Source organism: Emys orbicularis, chromosome 2 (genome assembly GCF_028017835.1).
Source record: "Emys orbicularis isolate rEmyOrb1 chromosome 2, rEmyOrb1.hap1, whole genome shotgun sequence".
Taxonomy (NCBI): domain Eukaryota; kingdom Metazoa; phylum Chordata; order Testudines; family Emydidae; genus Emys; species Emys orbicularis.
Window position 1 is genome coordinate 236,165,724 of NC_088684.1, and position 21,576 is coordinate 236,187,299.

A 21,576-nucleotide genomic window follows, 5' to 3' on the forward strand; every position below is an offset into this window, starting at 1 on the left:
ACCCTGTAAAGTTATTTTCCATACTGATTTTGCAGAGATGATTTTTACCTTTTGCTTTAATTAAAAGCCTTCTTTTTAAGAACCTGATTAATTTCTCCTTGTTTAAGATCCAAGCAGTTTGGATCTGTATTCACCAGGGAATTGGTGAAAGGTTTCTCAAGGCTTCCCAGGGAGGGAATCCATCGAGAATGGTGGCAGCGGGACCAGAGCTAAGCTGGTAGATAAGCTTAGCAGTTTTCATGCAGGCCCCTACATTTGTACCCTAAAGTTCAAAGTAGGGATACAGCCTTGACATGGTTGTTAAGATCCAAGCAGTTTGGATCTGTATTCACCAGGGAATTGGTGAAAGGTTTCTCAAGGCTTCCCAGGGAGGGAATCCATCGAGAATGGTGGCAGCGGGACCAGAGCTAAGCTGGTAAATAAGCTTAGCAGTTTTCATGCAGGCCCCTACATTTGTACCCTAAAGTTCAAAGTAGGGATACAGCCTTAACATGGTGGCAGCGGTGGGATCGTTTTAAACCCAAAAGCCAGTAAGAGATTTTTTTTTCCTTCTAGCTGCTTGGAGAGCAGAGCTGAAGGTAGATGCATATCTTATCTCTCCTTGCCTGAAGGCAGAGGTGTTAAGTTTTTTTAACAAGGTCCTTTGTTAAGAGAAGGGTTCAATTAATGAGCAAACAACTGGTAAAGATAATTTACAAGCTGAATTGTGTTTTTTTTCTTTTTTACATCCTCGGAAGTAGCTAGTTAGAAACTCTCTGTTAACTCAGCAGCACTCAGCAGGAGCCTGAGCTAAATACATCCCAGTTTCAGTCAACTGCAGAGGGTGAGACCCAGCACAAGAAAACCAGGAAAATGACTACCAGTGAAGCAGCTAGCAAACTAGAACTGGCCAGACTAGAAGCAGAAGAAAATGAGAAAAAACATCAGAGACTACTTCAAATTAAAAAACTCGAGGAAAAAGCCAAACAGGAGGCCCATGAAAGAGAGGAGAAAGCCAAAGAGGAGGCCCACAAGAGAAAGATGGAGCTGGAAAAAGCCAAAGAGGAGGCGAGAGAAAAAGAAAGGAAGCATGAACTGGAAGCAGCACGTGCTAAGCAGGATGCATCAGACCATCCTAACAATTCCTCTCCAAGTACCACTTCCCATCCCAGGAAATTCCCCACCTACAAGGCAGGCGATGATACTGAGGCCTTCTTAGAAAATTTTGAAAGGGCCTGCCTTGGATACGACATCCCTCCAACCCAGTACATGGTAGAGCTGAGGCCGCAGCTCAGTGGACCCTTAGCAGAAGTGGCGGCTGAAATGCCTAAGGAACACATGAACAGTTATGAACTTTTTAAAAACAAGGCCAGAATCAGAATGGGGCTAACACCTGAGCATGCCCGTCGGTGGTTCAGAGCCCTAAGGTGGAAACCTGATGTGTCATTTACCCGACATGCCTACCACATTGGGAAAAATTGGGATGCCTGGATATCAGGAGCAAATGTTAAATCTACGGAAGAGTTGCCCTTCCTATTGCAAATGGAGCAGTTTTTAGAGGGTGTTCCTGAGGAAATAGAAAGGTACATCCTAGATGGGAAGCCCAAAACTGTAACCGAGGCGGGGGAGATTGGAGCCAAATGGGTGGAGGTGACAGAAAAGAAAAAAGCTAGTAGCAGTTGGAGCGAATATCAGAAGGGGCAAACCGAAACAAAACCTTATCACCGGGGACAACCCAAGGCCCCACCCACATCCCAAGGGAAAACCCAGACGCCTTCTCACCCCACCACACCAGTCTCCATCAACCAACATCGCCCCGGTGATACCTTAGCAGGGCGATGTTTTAAATGTAATGAACTGGGGCATATAAAGGCTCACTGCCCCAAGAACCCCAACCGATTACAGTTCATTACACCCCAATCACACCAAAGAACCCCAGACCCAGATGCCTCTCTCATACCCTCGGAGCGAAGGGAAACCTTGAGAGTGGGCGGAAAGAAGGTTATCGCTTGGAGGGACACTGGGGCACAAGTGTCAACTATTCACCAATCCCTAGTGGACCCCAAACTCATCAACCCGGAGGCTACAGTGACAATTCAACCCTTCGTGTCACAGTCTGTAACCTTGCCTACAGCCAAGTTGCATGTCCAGTACAAGGGCTGGTCAGGAATGTGGACTTTTGCAGTCTATGACAATTATCCCATTCCCATGCTACTGGGGGAAGACTTGGCCAACCATGTGAAGCTAGCCAAGAGGGTGGGAATAGTCACCCGCAGCCAGGCTAAGCAAGCTTTCACCCCCATCCCTGTTCCTGAGCCGTTCACCAGGGCCCCGTCTGTGTTACCGGAGACCCAAAAACAGGTGGTGGAACCGGATCCCCTGCCAACGACTGCAACAGCCGTAGTGGATCCAATCCCAGAGACCCAGCCAAAGCCAGTCCCAGAACCGGAACTGGCAACGCAACCAACACCAGAACCATTGTCAGCACTGAGTCCAGCGCTTGCAACCCCGTCTACAACTCCAATGCCAGAGGGCACCAGCGAGCCTAAACTGGCGGAAGCAGCAGATAACCCTACCCAAGAGGCTCAGCCAGAGCCTGAAATACCACATAGTGCACCAGTGGACAGCGGTTCACAGTCAATGGAAAAAGCCCCAGCACCTGCATCGCTTCCAGAGGGACCAAGCCCCAGTCCACAGTCCAAGGAGGAACTGATGTCTCCAGCATCAAGGGAACAGTTCCAGGCCGAGCAGGAAGCAGATGACAGCCTTCAGAAAGCTTGGGCGGCGGCACGGAGCACCCCACCGCCTCTCAGCTCTTCTAACCGATCCCGGTTTGTTGTAGAAAAAGGACTTTTATACAAGGAGACTCTTTCTGGTGGGCACCAGGAAGACTGGCATCCTCAAAGACAGTTGGTAGTTCCCACTAAGTATCGGGTAAAGCTCTTGAGCTTAGCCCATGATCATCCCAGTGGCCATTCTGGGGTGAACAGAACCAAAGACCGGTTGGGGAAGTCCTTCCACTGGGAGGGAATGGGCAAGGACGTTGCTAATTATGTCCGGTCTTGTAAGGTGTGCCAACGAGTGGGAAAGCCCCAAGACCAGGTTAAAGCCCCTCTCCAGCCACTACCCATAATTGAGGTCCCATTTCAGCAAGTAGCTGTGGATATTCTGGGTCCTTTCCCAAAGAAGACACCCAGAGGAAAGCAGTACGTACTGACTTTCATGGATTTTGCTACCCGATGGCCGGAAGCTGTACCCTTAAGCAACACCAAGACTAAAAGTGTGTGCCAGGCATTAGCAGACATTTTTGCCAGGGTAGGGTGGCCCTCCGACATACTTACAGATTCGGGAACTAATTTCCTGGCAGGGAACATGAAAAACCTGTGGAAAGCTCATGGGGTGAATCACTTGGTTGCCACCCCTCATCACCATCAAACCAATGGTCTGGTGGAGAGGTTTAATGGAACTTTGGGGGCCATGATACGTAAATTCGTAAATGAACACTCCAAGGATTGGGACCTAGTGTTGCAGCAGTTGCTTTTTGCCTACAGGGCTGTACCACATCCCAGTTTAGGGTTTTCACCATTTGAACTTGTGTATGGCCGCGAGGTTAAGGGGCCATTACAGTTGGTGAAGCAGCAATGGGAGGGGTTTACGCCTTCTCCAGGAACTAACATTCTAGACTTTGTAAGCAACCTACAAAACACCCTCCGACACTCTTTAGCCCTTGCTAAAGAAAACCTAAAGGATGCTCAGGAAGAGCAAAAGGCCTGGTATGATAAACATTCCAGAGAACGGTCCTTCAAAGTAGGAGACCAAGTCATGGTCTTAAAGGCGCTCCAGGCCCATAAAATGGAAGCGTCGTGGGAAGGACCATTCACGGTCCAGGAGCGCCTAGGAGCTGTTAACTATCTCATAGCCTCCCCCACCTCCAACATAAAGCCTAAGGTATACCATGTTAATTCTCTTAAGCCCTTTTATTCTAGAGAATTAAACGTTTGCCAGTTTACAGCCCAGGAAACTGATGATGCGGAGTGGCCTGCAGGTGTCTACTATGAAGGAAAAAGGAATGGTGGCGTGGAAGAGGTGAACCTCTCCACGACCCTGGGACGTCTGCAGCGACAGCAGATAAAGGAGCTGTGCACAAGCTTTGCACCGATTTTCTCAGCCACTCCAGGGCGGACCGAACGGGCATACCACTCCATTGACACAGGTAATGCTCACCCAATTAGAACCCCACCCTACCGGGAGTCACCTCATGCCCAAGCGGCTATACAAAGGGAGATCCAGGACATGCTACAGATGGGTATAATCCGCCCCTCTACCAGTGCATGGGCATCTCCAGTGGTTCTAGTTCCCAAACCAGATGGGGAAATACGCTTTTGCGTGGACTACCGTAAGCTAAATGCTGTAACTCGTCCTGACAACTATCCAATGCCACGCACAGATGAGCTATTGGAAAAATTGGGACATGCCCAATTCATCTCTACTTTAGACTTAACCAAAGGGTACTGGCAAGTACCACTAGATGAACCCGCTAAGGAAAGGTCAGCCTTCGTCACCCAGGCAGGGGTGTATGAATTCAATGTACTCCCTTTCGGGTTGCGAAATGCACCCGCCACCTTCCAAAGACTTGTAGATGGTCTCCTAGCAGGATTGGGAAAATCTGCAGTTGCCTACCTCGATGATGTGGCCATTTTTTCTGATTCATGGACAGAACACCTGAAGCACCTGAAAAAAGTCTTCGAGCGCATCCGGCAGGCAGGACTAACTGTTAAGGCTAAAAAGTGTCAAATAGGCCAAAACAGAGTGACGTACCTGGGGCACCAGGTGGGTCAAGGAACTATAAATCCCCTACAGGCCAAAGTGGATGCTATCCAAAAGTGGCCGGTTCCAAAGTCAAAGAAACAGGTCCAATCCTTCTTAGGCTTGGCCGGATATTATAGGCGATTTGTACCACACTACAGCCAAATCGCCGCCCCGCTGACAGACCTAACCAGAAAGAAACAGCCAAATACAGTTCAGTGGACTGATAAGTGTCAAAAGGCCTTTAACCAGCTTAAGGCAACACTCATGTCTGACCCTGTGCTAAGGGCCCCAGACTTTGACAAACCGTTCCTAGTAACCACAGATGCTTCCGAGCGAGGCGTGGGAGCAGTTTTAATGCAGGAAGGACCAGATCAAGAATTCCATCCTGTCGTGTTTCTCAGCAAGAAACTGTCTGAGAGGGAAAGCCACTGGTCAATCAGCGAAAAGGAATGCTACGCCATTGTGTACGCGCTGGAAAAGCTACGCCCATATGTTTGGGGACGGCGCTTCCAACTACAAACAGACCATGCTGCGCTACAGTGGCTTCATACCGCCAAGGGGAATAACAAAAAACTTCTTCGGTGGAGTTTAGCTCTCCAAGATTTTGATTTTGAAATACAACACATTTCGGAAGCTTCTAACAAAGTGGCTGATGCACTCTCCCGGGAAAGTTTCCCAGAGTTAACTGGTTAACAATTGTTCTTGTAATGAAACATATTGTTAGTTTTTATATAATCAGTAGTATGTCTAAAGGTACATGTGTCTTGTTAACTCTGTTTTCTCCTAGAACTCCAGGAAGAAATCACAGCCAGTGTGGAACCGAACGTCCAACACTATCTGTGATTTGGGGGGCGTGTCATAACTATAAAGGGAAGGGTGACAGCTCTCCTGTGTACAGTACTAAAGTCCCTCCTGGTCAGAGACTCTAAAATCCTTTTACCTGTAAAGGGTTAAGAAGCTCGGGTAACCTGGCTGACACCTGACCCAGAGGACCAATAAGGGGACAAGATACTTTCAAATCTTGGGGGGGGAAAGGCTTTTGTGTGTGTCCTTTGTTTAAGTTGTTGTTCGCTCTTGGGACTGAGAGGGACCAGACATCAATCCAGGTTCTCCCCATCTTTCTAAACAAGTCTCTCTTATTTCAAAATTGTAAGTAAAAGCCAGGCAAGGCGTCTTAGATTTACTTTGTTTTTCTCAACTTGTAAATGTACCTTTTACCAGAGTGTTTATTTTTGTTTGCTGTACTTTGAACCTAAGACAGAAGAGGGGGGTCCTCTAAGCTCTTTAAGTTTAATTACCCTGTAAAGTTATTTTCCATACTGATTTTGCAGAGATGATTTTTACCTTTTGCTTTAATTAAAAGCCTTCTTTTTAAGAACCTGATTAATTTCTCCTTGTTTTAAGATCCAAAGGGGGTTTGGATCTGTATTCACCAGGGAATTGGTGAAAGGTTTCTCAAGGCTTCCCAGGGAGGGAATCCATCGAGAATGGTGGCAGCGGGACCAGAGCTAAGCTGGTAAATAAGCTTAGCAGTTTTCATGCAGGCCCCTACATTTGTACCCTAAAGTTCAAAGTAGGGATACAGCCTTAACAGTAGGTAAGCCTTAAGTTAGTTTCATGCCTTTTACAAAGGTCTCAGGTTTTTTTTTTTTTTTTTTTTTTTTTAAAGTAAGAGCAAACAGTTCTGCTGGAAACAAAATCATTTGCAGTTGTTTCCTGCAGTCCCACCAAACTTGGCATTCTTAACCGTAGCTATCTCTACTATCTCCTATAGTCCCCTTAACCATTGTTTAAAACAAATGGGCATTTCCCTGACTAATCAGTTCCAGACTGGCTGAGTCATCAAGAGAAGGCAAATTGTACTGTAATTCTGAGAAAGCAAAAACTTCCAAAAGTAACAATACCTGGCAATGAAAGCCAATAGGGAGCAAGGAGGGAACAAGCCAAGAAAGGAAGCTAAACTGCACTTAACTGCAGTTAAGAAAAGCATTCTATGATATAAAAATTTATATAATTAGAATTTTGCCATTAGTGAGCTTTAGTTTATAGGCCCATGCTGTGTCTGAACTATTTACCTGGTGGTAACTATTGGGTTTTATTCGGTCTGTGGCATAGCTGAAAGTCTTTATTTGCATTTCCAATAGCGTTAAGGATATTTCTTGCATCTCTATTTCTCTAAGCTGTATAAGACATCAGGTAGGTGCTAGATAGGTGAAGAAATTGTGTCTTTCACTGACCACCAACTCTATAATTTTTGCCCTGTAAATGACGGACACTGCAACACCATTTTCTGTCTTTTGAATGTATGGATTCTGCCAGTCACTGATAATTCAGTTCCGTTTTTGACTAGAAACTGGTGCTGTTCTATGCATGACAAGGCAGCTTGTACCCTATTAACCTACGACTAACAAAATTACCTCTCTGCCCAGAAGCATTTACTGGCCTAGGAACAGTTTTAATAACTCTTAGACCCAGCTACAAGTATTAACTCATACAAAATATTCTTCTTCTGTCCTGTTGCTGCTCAAGAGGATTGTATATTTACAGTTTTGTTCCCAGGGTTGTGCTCTGTACATTACAGAGAATATTCATGTATTTCTTGTTTTGCTTGACTCCTTTGTGGGCTTTTGGTTAGAAAAAGGCCAATGAGAGATGTTCAGTTGTAAAGGTGCGGCCCAAGCCACAACATCCATGCTGCTATTTTTAGTGCACTAGCTCAAGTCCCTCTAGCATGAGTCTGTCTACCTGGACTGGGAAGCTCACTCCCAGCTGCAGCATTGACACACCCAAAGTGCATAAGACCTTCCTGTAAACTGACTAAAGTCCAATAGGTAACATTCACAGAAACCATTGGACATACTGATCAAGAAAGGACCATTAAAAGAGATTCATGAGCTGTATGTAAAGTTCTCCATAGGGTGGAGGCAGAGGCTGCTAGAGAAGTAACTGAAACCGTGTGTGCTGGAGCACAGGCCAGAGTGTTTCCTGATTCTGTTCCAGCTCTTCTTTGAGTAGAGGAATTCATTTGTAGACATTAACCTAACGCGTGAAGGATTCTGGTTGGAATTTGGCTTGGCTTTGCCCTATTAGGCCAAGAATATCTTATGCAAGACATATGTATTTTTCTATGGCAGTAAGGGCGGGTTATTATTTTGTGTGTAGCGCCCCCCCGCCCCCCTTCACCCAGTTACCTTCTTTAATGTCAATCTGCTTACAGGTTTTAATGGACAGGCCTGGGTTCTTCTGGATCCTGCCACCCACTCAGCAGGGTGTATCTTCATTTTTTCCTATGACTTTATTTGGCGGTGCCTCCACCCCCCTCGCTCATTCCTGGCAGGGTCACCAGGGCAGCTTGGGAGGAAAACTCTAACCCAGGGTAATCCCTACTTTCTTGCCGGATAGTTGGAGACTTCCATGAAATAACACAAACACACACAATATATTCAACGCAATAATTATATTGAACAGGAAACAAATATACATAACAGGGTAAAACACTATTTTTAGGGTCACCGGTGCCCACGCTGCTAATACCTGTGACTTTCCCCAGTCACATGACTTGAGGTAGCAAATGTAAGATTAGTGTCACGTTGGTACGTGTACTTTGTTGATGACCTATGACCACAAAATTCTTCTCTGCAGTGGTTTAGCAGTGTGGCTGACTGGGTTCACTACAGCCCAAAGGACTCACAAGTGGGAGAAGGTGGTAAATCCCTCCACAGGTTTAATATGCAGCAGGTTATAAAATCCCCAAATCCTTACTCCCTGGCTTGAGGACACAGTTCAGGGAGTAGGGAGCCCCCAAAACAAATTCCCTGACTGACTAACTAAAAGATGGTGCACTCACAAACTCCTTGAATGATCCTCAGGTTCAGAGATGACTCTGGACTCCTCAGTTACTGCAGAGGGGCTGGCAGGGATCCTCTTCAGGCAGGAATCAGGCTGCTTTGGTCCCAGGATTTCCCCTCACCACAAAGGGGCGCAGGGCTCAAGGTGCAGGTTACACAACTGTACTAAAATCCAAACTCGTCTCCTAGCCCAGCGTCCAGACACACACACAGCAGGCAGCAGCCCTGAACTAGCAGACAGAGCAGAGCTGACCATGTGGTGACTGGTCTCACCTAGGGAGCTGGAGGGCTAACTCAGCCTGGCTGGGGAAGTTTCCCAGCAAAACTCTACAAACTGGGAATCCTCAGTAGAGAAGGAAAAGCCCAGCTGAGGGATCTTGCTTTCAGGTCCCTAGAGGCCAGTTTTCAGGGGGAATCCTGCATGCAGGCCTGGGACTCACCAGCTCCTCAGACAGCCAGTCCTGCCCTTCTCCTGGCTGGCTCCAGACTGACTCAAAAAATGGCTTCTCCCCTTTCCTGAACTCCCTGGGAGGGGCATCTCACTCCCTATTGGTTGCCGGGCAAACTCTGAGTTTGCCTTGGCTCCCCCTGAGTTGCCAGCAGATAAAGCCCCAGGAATCCAGGTAATCTCCTTGGGGGTTACATGTGGATGAGCAGGATGAGAGGAAGGGATCATTTTCAGAACCTCTGAAGGTGCAATTGAGTGGTCTTCAGGGCCGGCGCTTCCACTAGGCGTCCTAGGCGGTCGCCTAGGGCGGCAGGATGTGGGGGGCGGCATTTCGCCGCCTTCTGCGGAATTTCAGCGGCGAGGGGCTTCTTTCGCTGCGGAAATTTGGTGGCGGGTCCTTCACTCGCTCTGGGACCCGCCGCCGAAGTGCCCCGAAGACCCGGAGCGGAAGGACCCCTGCCGCCGAGAATGCAGCTTCAGAGGAGGAGCGGCCGCCGATTACTGTGGAGGAGTGCTGCTGCCTAGGGCGGCAAAAACCCTGGCGCCGCTCCTGGTGGTCTTCATTTGTCTACAGTTTATAAAAGGTCTTTTTTTATTCTTTTCCCTTACTGTGACAATCACTGCACCAAGCTGTGGAGCACTCTAAAACGTCAATGGGACTGTTCACGTACTTATAGTTACGCACATAGTTTAAATATTTTGACAGAGCATGAGTCAGATTGCTCAGGACCTTTAGTTCTTAAGCTCGATATTAATTTCTGTTTCACTAAAGTGGGCATGCTCAAACTTTTTATTACGTATGAAATAATAATTCACTGTTTATCTTCTGGTCTGAGGGAGGGCAAAAGGAACTTTACTGAGAATAGTGGTAATAGAGTTGGTTGAAATTTTTCAAACTTTTTTTTCAGATTGGAAACTTTTTTTGCAAATAAATGCGTTTTTCTAAAGGTTTCTCCCCCCTCCCCCCTCCAACAAAACTGGAAAATTTAGTTGGTGTTTAGCTTTTGGGCTTTCCTTCCCCCCTTCTCTGTATGGAAGAGTTTAAAAAAGGAGGAGGACGTAGAATGTTCAGAGTTGACAAAACTGTGCAGGTTACAAGAACATTATGATGTTTATATTGGATTGTTATATATTCTTTTGAATTAACCTTTTATCTTCAATGCTTTCTAAAAGAGAGTCATCTTAGAAGTAATAAATCTGCCTTTTGGGATCAATAAAAAAGATATAGGTAGATTTTCCTCTGTTTAATTTGGGAGGATGAGGAGAAACTGGTGGGTTTGTAGATGGAGTGGGAAATATTGCATATTTTTCTTCCTCCAGAAGTAGTAATTTCCTGCAGGAAGCTGTATAAATAATTAACTCAATAACAAATTAAACTTCACTAGTGCCTTCCATCAGTGGATTTCAAAGCATGTTTGCTTTACAAACATTGCCAGTGAATTACCTTAAGCCTCACAACATCCTGTGAAGTAGATCAATATTTCTGGCCTCATTTTATAGATGGAGAAACTGAAGCAAAGATAAATTAGGATTTGCCCTGGGTTATCCAGGAAGGGTGTGATGGAGTCAGGAATGAAGCTCTGATCTCCTGATTTGTAGACCAGTGTCTTCACTGCAAGACCATCCTTTTTCTCCTGCAATAAATCCCTGTTCTCCAGTAAGAAATAACAGCTGACAGACTAAATGGAATGAGGTAAAAATGTGTAAATACTGGAGGAGATGATTATGATTTAGATGGTGTGGTGTGCCTTGCACTGGTGTATTTCACCTGTATGAGGGCAGAAAGAAAGAAAACACCTCCCTATAATATTAATTACCATTAGAGCTTTTGTCTTAAAACAATCTTTTTGAGGTGAAGAGCTGATTGTGTTGGTGATATGAAGAGATGTTACTGAGGAAATAAATACATAGCACATGCTTGCAAAACCCCAGCCCAACTCCAGCACAGAGAACTCACCTTAGCCCCTGGAGTCACAAAGCAAACACAGAGTTGCAATGCAATCACAGAGGGAAAACAAACATTTGACTAAGGCTACATCTACACTACGGGGGGGGTCGATTTAAGATACGCAAATTCAGCTACACGAATAGCGTAGCTGAATTCGACGTATCAGATCCGACTTACCCTGTTGTGAGGACGGCGGCAAAATCGACTGCCGCGGCTCCCAGTCGACGGCACTTACTCCCACCTCCGCTGGTGGAGTAAGCGCGTCGATTCGGGGATCGATTGTCGCGTCCTGACGAGACGCGATAAGTCGATCCCCAAGAGATCGATTTCTACCCACCGATTCAGGCGGGTAGTGTAGACCTAGCCTAAGAGGTGAGGAAGCTTTAGGTACATGCATGAGAAGAATTTTGCAGAGAAAATAACTCTTATGCCACAGTCAACAGAATGCATATTCCCTAGAGATTAAGCCAAAGTTTGCATGAAACTAAAATGACAAAAAAGTCACAGCATTCCCAGTTGAAAGAAAAATAGGTTTGCTGGAAAACATGGGTCAGGTTTTAAAACCAAGAGAAGAAACAAACTAGTGAAACATCTGTATTATTCTATATGCAATGAATATCTGAAGATTAATGATATGCTGTATCTTGCCAATACCACATTTTTTTTTCTGTTTTATATATTTATAACCATCATCTCTCTTTCTCATGTGTTAGGTACAGAAAGAACTGGCTGCTGTCATTGTTTTGAAAGCAAGAAAGTCAGGTAAGTACAGATAGTTGGTCCTTAATGGGGCTTCATAACGTCGTTCTCCTCTGTCATTTATTAAAGTATTTGATTCTTCATTGTTGACTTATTAAAATGTAGGTTGTATTAGAAAGCAAGAAATACAAAATCTCATTCCACATTAAAGGACTGTGTGGTGGAAGAGTCTCTTGTATCAACACAATATAATTACTGTGATGTTCCCGCCATCTAGTATCCCACCTGATAAAGTGTAAAGGCAGAATAGTTGCTGAGAATGTGAACTGTTTGGGGCTGCTTTAGTTAAGTAAGTTTTTTCTGTTTGTTTATATTTATATGTAATAATGTTTATTACAAATGTACAGTTCTTGATTTTGAATTTTGTGATAGTTCTGTTAAGATTGTGGATTGCAAATTTCTTTGTGTATTTTCCCTATTAATGCCAACTTCGTTTTGGCCCTTTTTAAAAAAATGTTTTTAAATGATTTGCTATATCCTTGTTTGCTGGGGTATATTTTGCTGCTTTCTATCCATCTCCTTTTACGTGATCTAAAGTGACAGCAAAAGTGCCATCAAGAGCATGTTGTCTTAGGACTTCTCTACACTACACTGGTGTAGTACAACCCTCCTAGTGTAGAGGCAGTTATATCTGTATAAGGGCACTTTATACTGCAATAGCTATTTGCATAGAAGAGGGGGATACCTATACCAGTATTAGCCACCTTTATATTGATATAGCAGCATCCACACCACACTCTAAGGATTTTACCATTTAAAAAAATTCGTACCCCTAAATAGGGTTGCCAACTTCCTAATGGCACAAAACCGAATTCCCATTCCCCGAGGCTCTGCCCCTTCCCCCTCCTCCCCCGCTTCAGAGGCCTCATCCTCATTTTCACCTGCCTGGGACAGGGGTTTGGGGTGCGGGAGAGGGCTCCAGGCTGGGGCAGAGGGTTGGGGTGCAGGGAGGGGGGAAGGGCTCTGGGCTGGCGGTGCTGTCTCTGGGTGGGGCTAGAAATGAGGGGTTTGGGAGAGGGTTCCAGGCTGGGGCAGGGGTTTGGGGTGTGTGTGGGGGGTAAGGGCTCTGGGCTGGGGGTGAGAGCTCTGGGTGAAGCCAGAAATGAGGGGTTCAGGAGAGGGCACCCGCCTGGGGCAGGGGGTCTGGGATGCTGGGGGGCAGGGGTGAGGACTCTGGCTGGTGGTGTGGGCTCTGGGGTGGGGCCTAGGGTTACCATATTTCCACAATCAAAAAAGAGGACACTGGGGGGGAGCCCCACCCTAGCCCCGTCCCCGTTCCGCCCCCATCCACTCCCTCCCACTTCCCACCCCCTGACTTCCCCCCTCAGAACCCCCAACCCCTCCCCGCTTCTTGTCCCCTAACTGCCCCTTGCTGAGAACCCTCACCCTAACTGCCCCCCTAGGACCCTACCTGTCCCCTGACTGCCCCGACCCTTATCCACTCACATGGGTGGCAGGGTTGTAGAAATTTTGGTGGTGCCCAGAACCCCCCCCACACACACACCTGCCTAAGGCTCTGGGAGGGGGGTTGGGTGGGGGGAGGAGGTCTGGGGTGCAGGTCCTGGGCTGGGGATTAGGGTGCAGGAGGGGTGCAGGGTGCAGGCTCTGGGATAGAGTTTGGGTGCTGGGTGCAGGCTCCGGGCTGGGGCAGGGGGTGGGTGTGCAGGAGGGGGTGAGGGGTGCAGGCTTTGGGAGGGAGTTTGAGGGCAGGAGGGGGTGTGTGGGGAGGGGGTTTGGGGGGGAGTTTGGGGATAGGAGGGGGTGCAGGGGTGAGGGCTGTGGGTCTGAGGATGAGGGGTTCATGATGCAGGAGGAGGCTCAGGGCTGGGGCAGAGGATTAGGGTGTGGGGGGATGAGGGCTCAGGGCTGCGGCAGAGGATTAGGGTGTGGAGGGATGAGGGCTCGGGCTGGGGATGAGGGGTTCATGATGCAGGAGGAGGCTCAGGGCTGGGGCAGAGGATTAGGGTGCGGGGGGATGAGGGCTGGGGATGAGGGGTTTGGGGCATTGGAGAGGCTCGGGGCTAGGGTGGAAGGGCAGGGTAAGGGCAGCCTGCCTTGCTATTAGTGGATGGGGGGCACTAGGACCTGGGGGCAGCAGACAGCAGTTGCTGCTGGCTCTGGCAGTACAAGCAGGCAAGGGAGAGGCAGGCAGCGAGGGGGGAGACCCACGGGGGGGGGGTGGCAGGTGGAGGCCGGGGATCCATCCAACCCTCCCCCTGCCCGCCCCCCGGGACTCCCCTTACCATGCCCATGTCCACGTGTAGGCAAAACACGCTGCAGGCAGCAGGGGGGAGCAGGGGAGGGCTCTGGCTGCTGGAGGCCAATGGGAGCAGCTCAATCAGGCCCAGCCACCCAATCAGCAACCACACTCTGCATGGAAGGGAGGGAGAGAGGGGAGGGGGAAAATCCCGGACCTTTTAACCTTGTTACCAGTTCCTCCCGGACGGCTATTTAGAGATGCAAAAGCCGGACATGTCCGGGGAAATACGGACGGATGGTAACCCTAGTGGGGCCAGGGATGAGGGCTTGGAGTGAAGGAGGAGGCTCCGGGCTGGGGCAAGGGGTTCCGGGTGTGGGGTCCTGGCGGCGCTTATTGCCACTCCCAGAAAGCGGCCCCCAGATCTCTGCAGCCCCATGGCACATGGGTGGCCAGGGAGGCTCTGTGCGCTGCCCTTGCACCTGCAGACACTGCCCCCGCAACTCCCATTGGTCACGGGAGTTCTGAGCATGTGATCCCCTTTTTAATGATTCCTAACATCCTGTTTGCTTTTTTGACCGCCTCTGCACACTGCGTGGACATCTTTAGAGAACTATCCACGATGACGCCAAGATCTTTTTCCTGACTCGTTGTAGCTAAATTAGCCCCCATCATGTTGTATGTATAGTTGGGGTTATTTTTTCCAATGTGCATTACTTTACATTTATCCACATTAAATTTCATTTGCCATTTTGCTGCCCAATCACTTAGTTTTGTGAGATCTTTTTGAAGTTCTTCACAATCTGCTTTGGTCTTAACTATCTTGAGTAGTTTAGTATCATCTGCAAACTTTGCCGCCTCACTGTTTACCCCTTTCTCCAGATCATTTATGAATAAATTGAATAGGATTGGTCCTAGGACTGACCCTTGGGGAACACCACTAGTTACCCCTCTCCATTCTGAGAATTTACCATTAATTCCTACCCTTTGTTCCCTGTCCTTTAACCAGTTCTCAATCCATGAAAGGACCTTCCCTTTTATCCCATGACAGCTTAATTTACGTAAGAGCCTTTGGTGAGGGACCTTGTCAAAGGCTTTCTGGAAATCTAAGTACACTATGTCCACCGGATCCCCCTTGTCCACATGTTTGTTGACCCCTTCAAAGAACTCTAATAGATTAGTAAGACAGGATTTCCCTTTACAGAAACCATGTTGACTATTGCTCAAGAGTTTGTTTTTCTATGTGTCTGACAATTTTGTTCTTTACTATTGTTTCAACTAATTTGCCCGGTACCGACGTTAGACTTACCGGTCTGTAATTGCCGGGATCACCCCTAGAGCCCTTTTTAAATATTGGCGTTACATTAGCTAACTTCCAGTCATTGGGTACCGAAGCCGATTTAAAGGACAGGTTACAAACCTTAGTTAATAGTTCCGCAACTTCACATTTGAGTTCTTTCAGAACTCTTGGGTGAATGCCATCTGGTCCCGGTGACTTGTTAATGTTGAGTTTATCAATTAATTCCAAAACCTCCTCTAGTGATACTTCAATCTGTGACAGTTCCTCAGATTTGTCACCTACAAAAGCCAGCTCAGGTTTGGGAATCTCCCTAACATCCTCAGCCGTGAAGACTGAAGCAAAGAATCCATTTAGTTTCTCCGCAATGACTTTATCATCTTTAAGCGCTCCTTTTGTATTTTCATCGTCAAGGGGCCCCACTGGTTGTTTAGCAGGCTTCCTGCTTCTGATGTACTTAAAAAACATTTTGTTATTACCTTTGGAGTTTTTGGCTAGCCGTTCTTCAAACTCCTCTTTGGCTTTTCTTATTACACTCTTGCACTTAAGTTGGCAGTGTTTGTGCTCCTTTCTATTTGCCTCACTAGGATTTGACTTCCACTTTTTAAAGGAAGTCTTTTTATCTCTCACTGCTTCTTTTACATGGTTGTTAAGCCACGGTGGCTCTTTTTTAGTTCTTTTACTGTTTTTCTTAATTTGGGGTATACATTGAAGTTGAGCCTCTATTATGGTGTCTTTAAAAAGGGCCCACGCAACTTGCAGGGATTTCACTTTAGTCACTGTACCTTTTAACTTTTGTCTAACTAACCCCCTCATTTTTGTATAGTTCCCCCATTTGAAATTAAAGGCCACAGTGTTGGGCAGTTGAGGTGTTCTTCCCACCACAGGGATGTTGAATGCTATTGTATTATGGTCACTATTTCCAAGTGGTCCCGCTATAGTTACCTCTTGGACCAGCTCCTGCGCTCCACTCAGGATTAAATCTAGAGTCGCCTCTCTCCTTGTGAGTTCCCGTACCAGCTGCTCCATGAAGCAGTCATTTAAAGTATCGAGAAATTTTATCTCTGCATTTCGTCCTGAAGTGAAATGTTCCCAGTCAATATGGGGATAATTGAAATCCCCCACTATTATTGGGTTCTTAATTTTGATAGCCTCTCTAATTTCCCTTAGCATTTCATCATCACTATTACTGTCCTGGTCAGGTGGTCGATAATAGATCCCTAATGTTATATTTTTACTAGAGCATGAAATTTCTATCCATAGAGACTCTATGGAACCTGTGGATTCGCTTAAGATTTTTACTTCATTTGAATCTACACTTTCTTTAACATATAGTGCCACTCCTCCCCCTGCACGGCCTGTTCTGTCCTTCCGATATATTTTGTACCCCGGAATGATTGTGTCCCATTGATTGCTCTCAGTCCACCAGGTTTCTGTGATGCCTATTATATCTATATCCTCCTTTATCACAAGGCACTCTAGTTCACCCATCTTATTATTTAGACTTCTGGCATTTGTGTACAAGCACTTTAAAAACTTGTCCCTGTTTATTAGCCTGCCTTTTTCTGATGTGCCAGATTCTTTTTTATGTGACTGTTTATCATCTGATCCGGCCCTTACATTATACTTTTCAGTCCTCTGTTCCTGACTATAACCTGGAGATTCTCGATCATCAGACTCTCCCCTAAGAGAAGTCTGTGTCCGATCCACACGCTCCTCTGCAGCAGTCGGCTTTCCCCCATCTCCTAGTTTAAAAACTGCTCTACAACCTTTTTAATGTTTAGTGTCAGCAGTCTGGTTCCACTTTGGTTTAGGTGGAGCCCATCTCTCCTGTATAGGCTCCTCCCATCCCAGAAGTTTCCCCAGTTCCTAATGAGATAGAGAATAAGACTGAGAATATATTATTGCCCTTATATAAATCCATGGTACGCCCACATCTCGAATACTGTGTACAGATGTGGTCTCCTCACCTCAAAAAAGATATTCTAGCACTAGAAAAGGTTCAGAAAAGAGCAACTAAAATGATTAAGGGTTTAGAGAGGGTCCCATATGAGGAAAGATTAAAGAGGCTAGGACTCTTCAGTTTGGAAAAGAGAAGACTAAGGGGGGACATGATAGAGGTATATAAAATCATGAGTGATGTTGAGAAAGTGGATAAGGAAAAGTTATTTACTTATTCCCATAATACAAGAACTAGGGGTCACCAAATGAAATTAATAGGCAGCAGGTTTAAAACAAATAAAAGGAAGTTCTTCTTCACGCAGCGCACAGTCAACTTGTGGAACTCCTTACCTGAGGAGGTTGTGAAGGCTAGGACTATAACAATGTTTAAAAGGGGACTGGATAAATTCATGGTGGCTAAGTCCATAAATGGCTATTAGCCAGGATGGGTAAGAATGGTGTCCCTAGCCTCTGATCGTCAGAGGATGGAGATGGATGGCAGGAGAGAGATCACTTGATCCTTGCCTGTTAGGTTCACTCCCTCTGGGGCACCTGGCATTGGCCACTGTCGGTAGACAGATACTGGGCTAGATGGACCTTTGGTCTGACCCAGTACGGCCTTTCTTATGTTCTTATGTTCTTTTTCCTGTTTTTTGTTTTTGTTTTAAAAATTAAATAAGCCTTGGCTGTGGTACATGCTCAATGGTAGAAGAGGTTTCATCAACATATGAAAAGAAGTAATTCTGACTATTTCATATTTTATACCCAGAATGCTTCTAGCAGATTAGAGATTTTTGGTTAGGCTGTTTCTAATAAGAAAGTGCTTTGAAAGTTGAGAGAGACTTGAGCCTAATTTTAGTGGAAAGGGACACTATGTTCTTGTCAATACAGGACCATACTTGATGGGGAATCTTTGTTACCAGTAAATAAATAATTCTATTAGGGAGTTGAGAAAAGGATTATGGTCTTCCAAGAAATTACTGGGTGAAAGGGACAAAACTAGGGGACAATTCACAAATGCCAGAAGCAGAAATGGAAAACCCAAACAAAAAACCCCACTCCTTTCAAAGCAGTGGAAAGAAAATGAGAGAGAAAGTTATTGAGACATTCATTTCAATATATGTATGTTGCTCAGATATCCTTGTGACTGACATGGTACAAGAAGATAGATAGATATTTTGGAATTCTGCGCACACAGTGTTTTAAGCCAGTATCTTTGAAATCAAAAAAGGAAGAATAAGTTTCACCACTCCTGAAGCAGCTGAATATCTCAGCAATATTGCAGTGCCCAGACACCATTGTTACAGTTTTATTTGATTAGAATAAAACTCATTTTAAAGGTGCCTTCCAAGGGAAAAAATGGGTTTGTGCTCTTCTTTGTGGTATATAAAGCATGCTGTTATTCCTATTAACCTTAGAAATTGTTAGATGAATTAAGTCTTGTTTTTCTTGGAGAGACTGGAGTCTTCTTAGGGAATCAGGTAACTAGAGCAGGACCTTTCTCAGCCTTAAGTTACAGGAATGTTGGTGTTTTGAATTATTAATTTATTTAGATTATTTTTGTTGTTGGTAGCTCCCATAATGTTCTGTTTTCCAAAAATTGAAGGAGACAGTCTCTTTCCTAAAGAGTTTATAAGAGAATTTTCATTTGTCATAAGAACATAATGGTGTTATGTAAATAATCTGTAATATGTAATTTTTGTATTTACTTGTTAAACACAGACTGTGAGGTCAGCATTGTATAGGACATAAAAATCATCAAGCAGATTTTCACCTATCTATTTTCAAAATGAGGTACAGGATATTGGCCAAAATAGATGACCAAAGATCAATGCACAGAATATGGAAAACTTCAGTGTATGTGCTTAGCCCTGAAACACTTTAAATTCCTTTTGAATTTATACTCTTGCAAGCCACGGTACCTTGAAAGCTAGAGACAGATGAAAGCTAGAGACAGACGCAAAACCTGCAGTGTGAAATTAACCTGGTTCATTCTGGATTTTTTTATGTAGCTGAAAGTCTGTGAGGATTGAAAAAATTTATTCCACTTTATGGAACAAAATAGCAGTGACATATGGTGAGTATGGTGTGCATATTGCCCTATGGAGAAAACTGGAAAAGTTTGAACAGCTGAGAAAAGGTTTAACTTGTGACCTTGATATCCATAAAACCTTACTGCCTTTTGTGGGTTTTTTAAGGAGTCTTTTCAGTGGGCGCTCTCTCTCTCTCTCTCTCTCTCTCTGTCTCTCTCACTCACATTTAGCCAGGACCTTGTTTCACTCTACCTTTCAATTCCTTCAAATGTTCAGTTCTTAAATACAAGGGTCAAATTTAGAAGTGTGTGTGGGATAAGATAGGATTCTCATAAAAATGTTCACTTCAGAGTAACATTCAGCACCATTTCAAAACAATGACATAGGAGTGCCCCACCTTAGGTAGGTACTGGTAGTGTTATCTTAAGCTCCGCTTCACTGTCTGGTGTTCCACTCTGATGGTTCTTACTGAACCATAACTGGAAAAAATAGCAAAATCTGCAGTTCTTTCTCAAATGCTTTGCTGCATTGTAGCTATAAGTAAAAGATGCAGCTAAAAACACAATCAACAATATTGTACTTGAAACGATTGCATGTCCAGAAGTAAAGGGCCAGCCACATTGTCTTGTCTGAAATGGCCTTTTCAAACCACCAAAGTTGTTTGTATAGTTGAGGGAACACACACTAGATTGACCCAAGCTCCTGCATGATTCTGGAAAGGTCATGCACTGCAGTAGACCTGCCTCTGGTTCACAAAGTTTGGACACGGCTCCCTTTAGTACCAAAGAATTCAGCTCTTTGCATCATCCAGTTAAGCTTACATGAAGTGTTCCTTCCTATCCGTGTCTTAATATCCTTAATATGCTGTGTCTGCATTACTCCAACCCTTAGCTGTGCTGTGAGCTCAAAGATCCACTGGGTACCACATAATAGATTTATCGTACACTGAAATAACAAAGGTGCACCCCTTTTTTTTTCTCTATGTATATTTAACAGTATGTAAAACACACACCCTTTCTGGGTATTAAAAAAGTCATAGGAGAGCTCTAGTGAGTTCAGTGAAATCTGCGGAGTTACACCAAGGAAGAATTTGGTCCTGTTTTATTTGATTTTGCAATTAATTTGAAATTCCTGGGATAATTATTTTGGCACATTTTATAAGGAATTTGTGCGTAAGAAATTAATAATGCAACAAAATTATGTGGATGACGCATGTTTCATACATAGCATCACAGAGTAGGCAAAAGTGAACTGCATCTCATGTTTCAAGGCTTCAGACAGTCACTTGCAGGGGTAGAAATTTTCCCCCCTGAAGTATTTTGTGTTAGGGGTGTGTTTGTTTTATGTTTTTTGTCTCCTTCCTCTGAAGCATCAGAGATGGCCATGGCTGGAGATGGGGCATTGGACAGGGTTGGCCAATGCTCTGAGGTGGAACTGAGCATTCTTTCTCTCAGGTGCTTAACTGGCTGTTCTTGATCACATGCTCAGAGTCTAACTGATCACCATATGTGGGGCTGGGAAGGAATTTCCCCCCAGGTCAGATTGGCTGTGACCTTGGAGTTTTTAATCTTCCTCTGCAGTGTGAGGCATAGCTTGCTTGCCAGGTTCATTTTGATCAATTTCCTGCCATTGCAGGGTCTTTGGGCACTGGTGCACCTCAGTTCCTCCTGTTCTTTTCCTATGGCACATAATAGTTTAGTCTCTTGCGGGTTGTAATACCTTGGTCTAATTTCAGTTATTTGGTATGTGGGTGCTGGCTGCTCTTGGTGGCCTGTGATATCCAGGAGGTCAGACTGTATGATTTGGGTGGTTCATTCTGGCCTTAAATTCTTTGACTGTGAACTAAAGAATAGTCAGTGTTGGTCCAAAAAGAGGTTCTTGGGTGGATGTTTTGATTGCATTCGCTCAAATGAACATATGAGGGTGGGGGAACCCACAGAGACTTTTCCAAACACTCAGAATCCTCTTTGTTTCGTTTTCAGACTGAGCATGCAGAACACTTTGTGAAATAGAAAGCAGTCTTTCACCTCACACCAGTTGTTACATTCTGCTCAATCTCTTGTTCTAACATTTCGGTGTGTCATTCTCTCTCTCTCTCTCTCTCTCTCTCTCTCTCTCTCTGCTTGCTGGCAGATATCAATGTCCATCCACAGTTGCCAACTTTCACGTGGTAAATAAGCACCCCGACTTTCACAATAAGCTAAAAATCAAGCTAATCCCATTTCAAAACAAGCCAATCCCTAAGAACCCCAACACTCTGTGACTAGATTCCCCCCCACCATGCAGTCTGGGACTGTGGTGGGCCCGCTGTGCACCC

General features: G+C 45.4%; 1 protein-coding gene across 1 annotated transcript in view; it reads left to right on the forward strand.

Moving 5' to 3' along the window:
- Positions 1-21,576, forward strand: part of RAPGEF5 (Rap guanine nucleotide exchange factor 5) — a 257,733-nt gene that overhangs the window by 93,077 nt on the left and 143,080 nt on the right. The window contains exon 7 of the mRNA XM_065399415.1: positions 11,746-11,794. Within this exon, the coding sequence (XP_065255487.1) occupies positions 11,746-11,794 (49 nt within the window). The remainder of the gene's footprint in view (positions 1-11,745; positions 11,795-21,576) is intronic.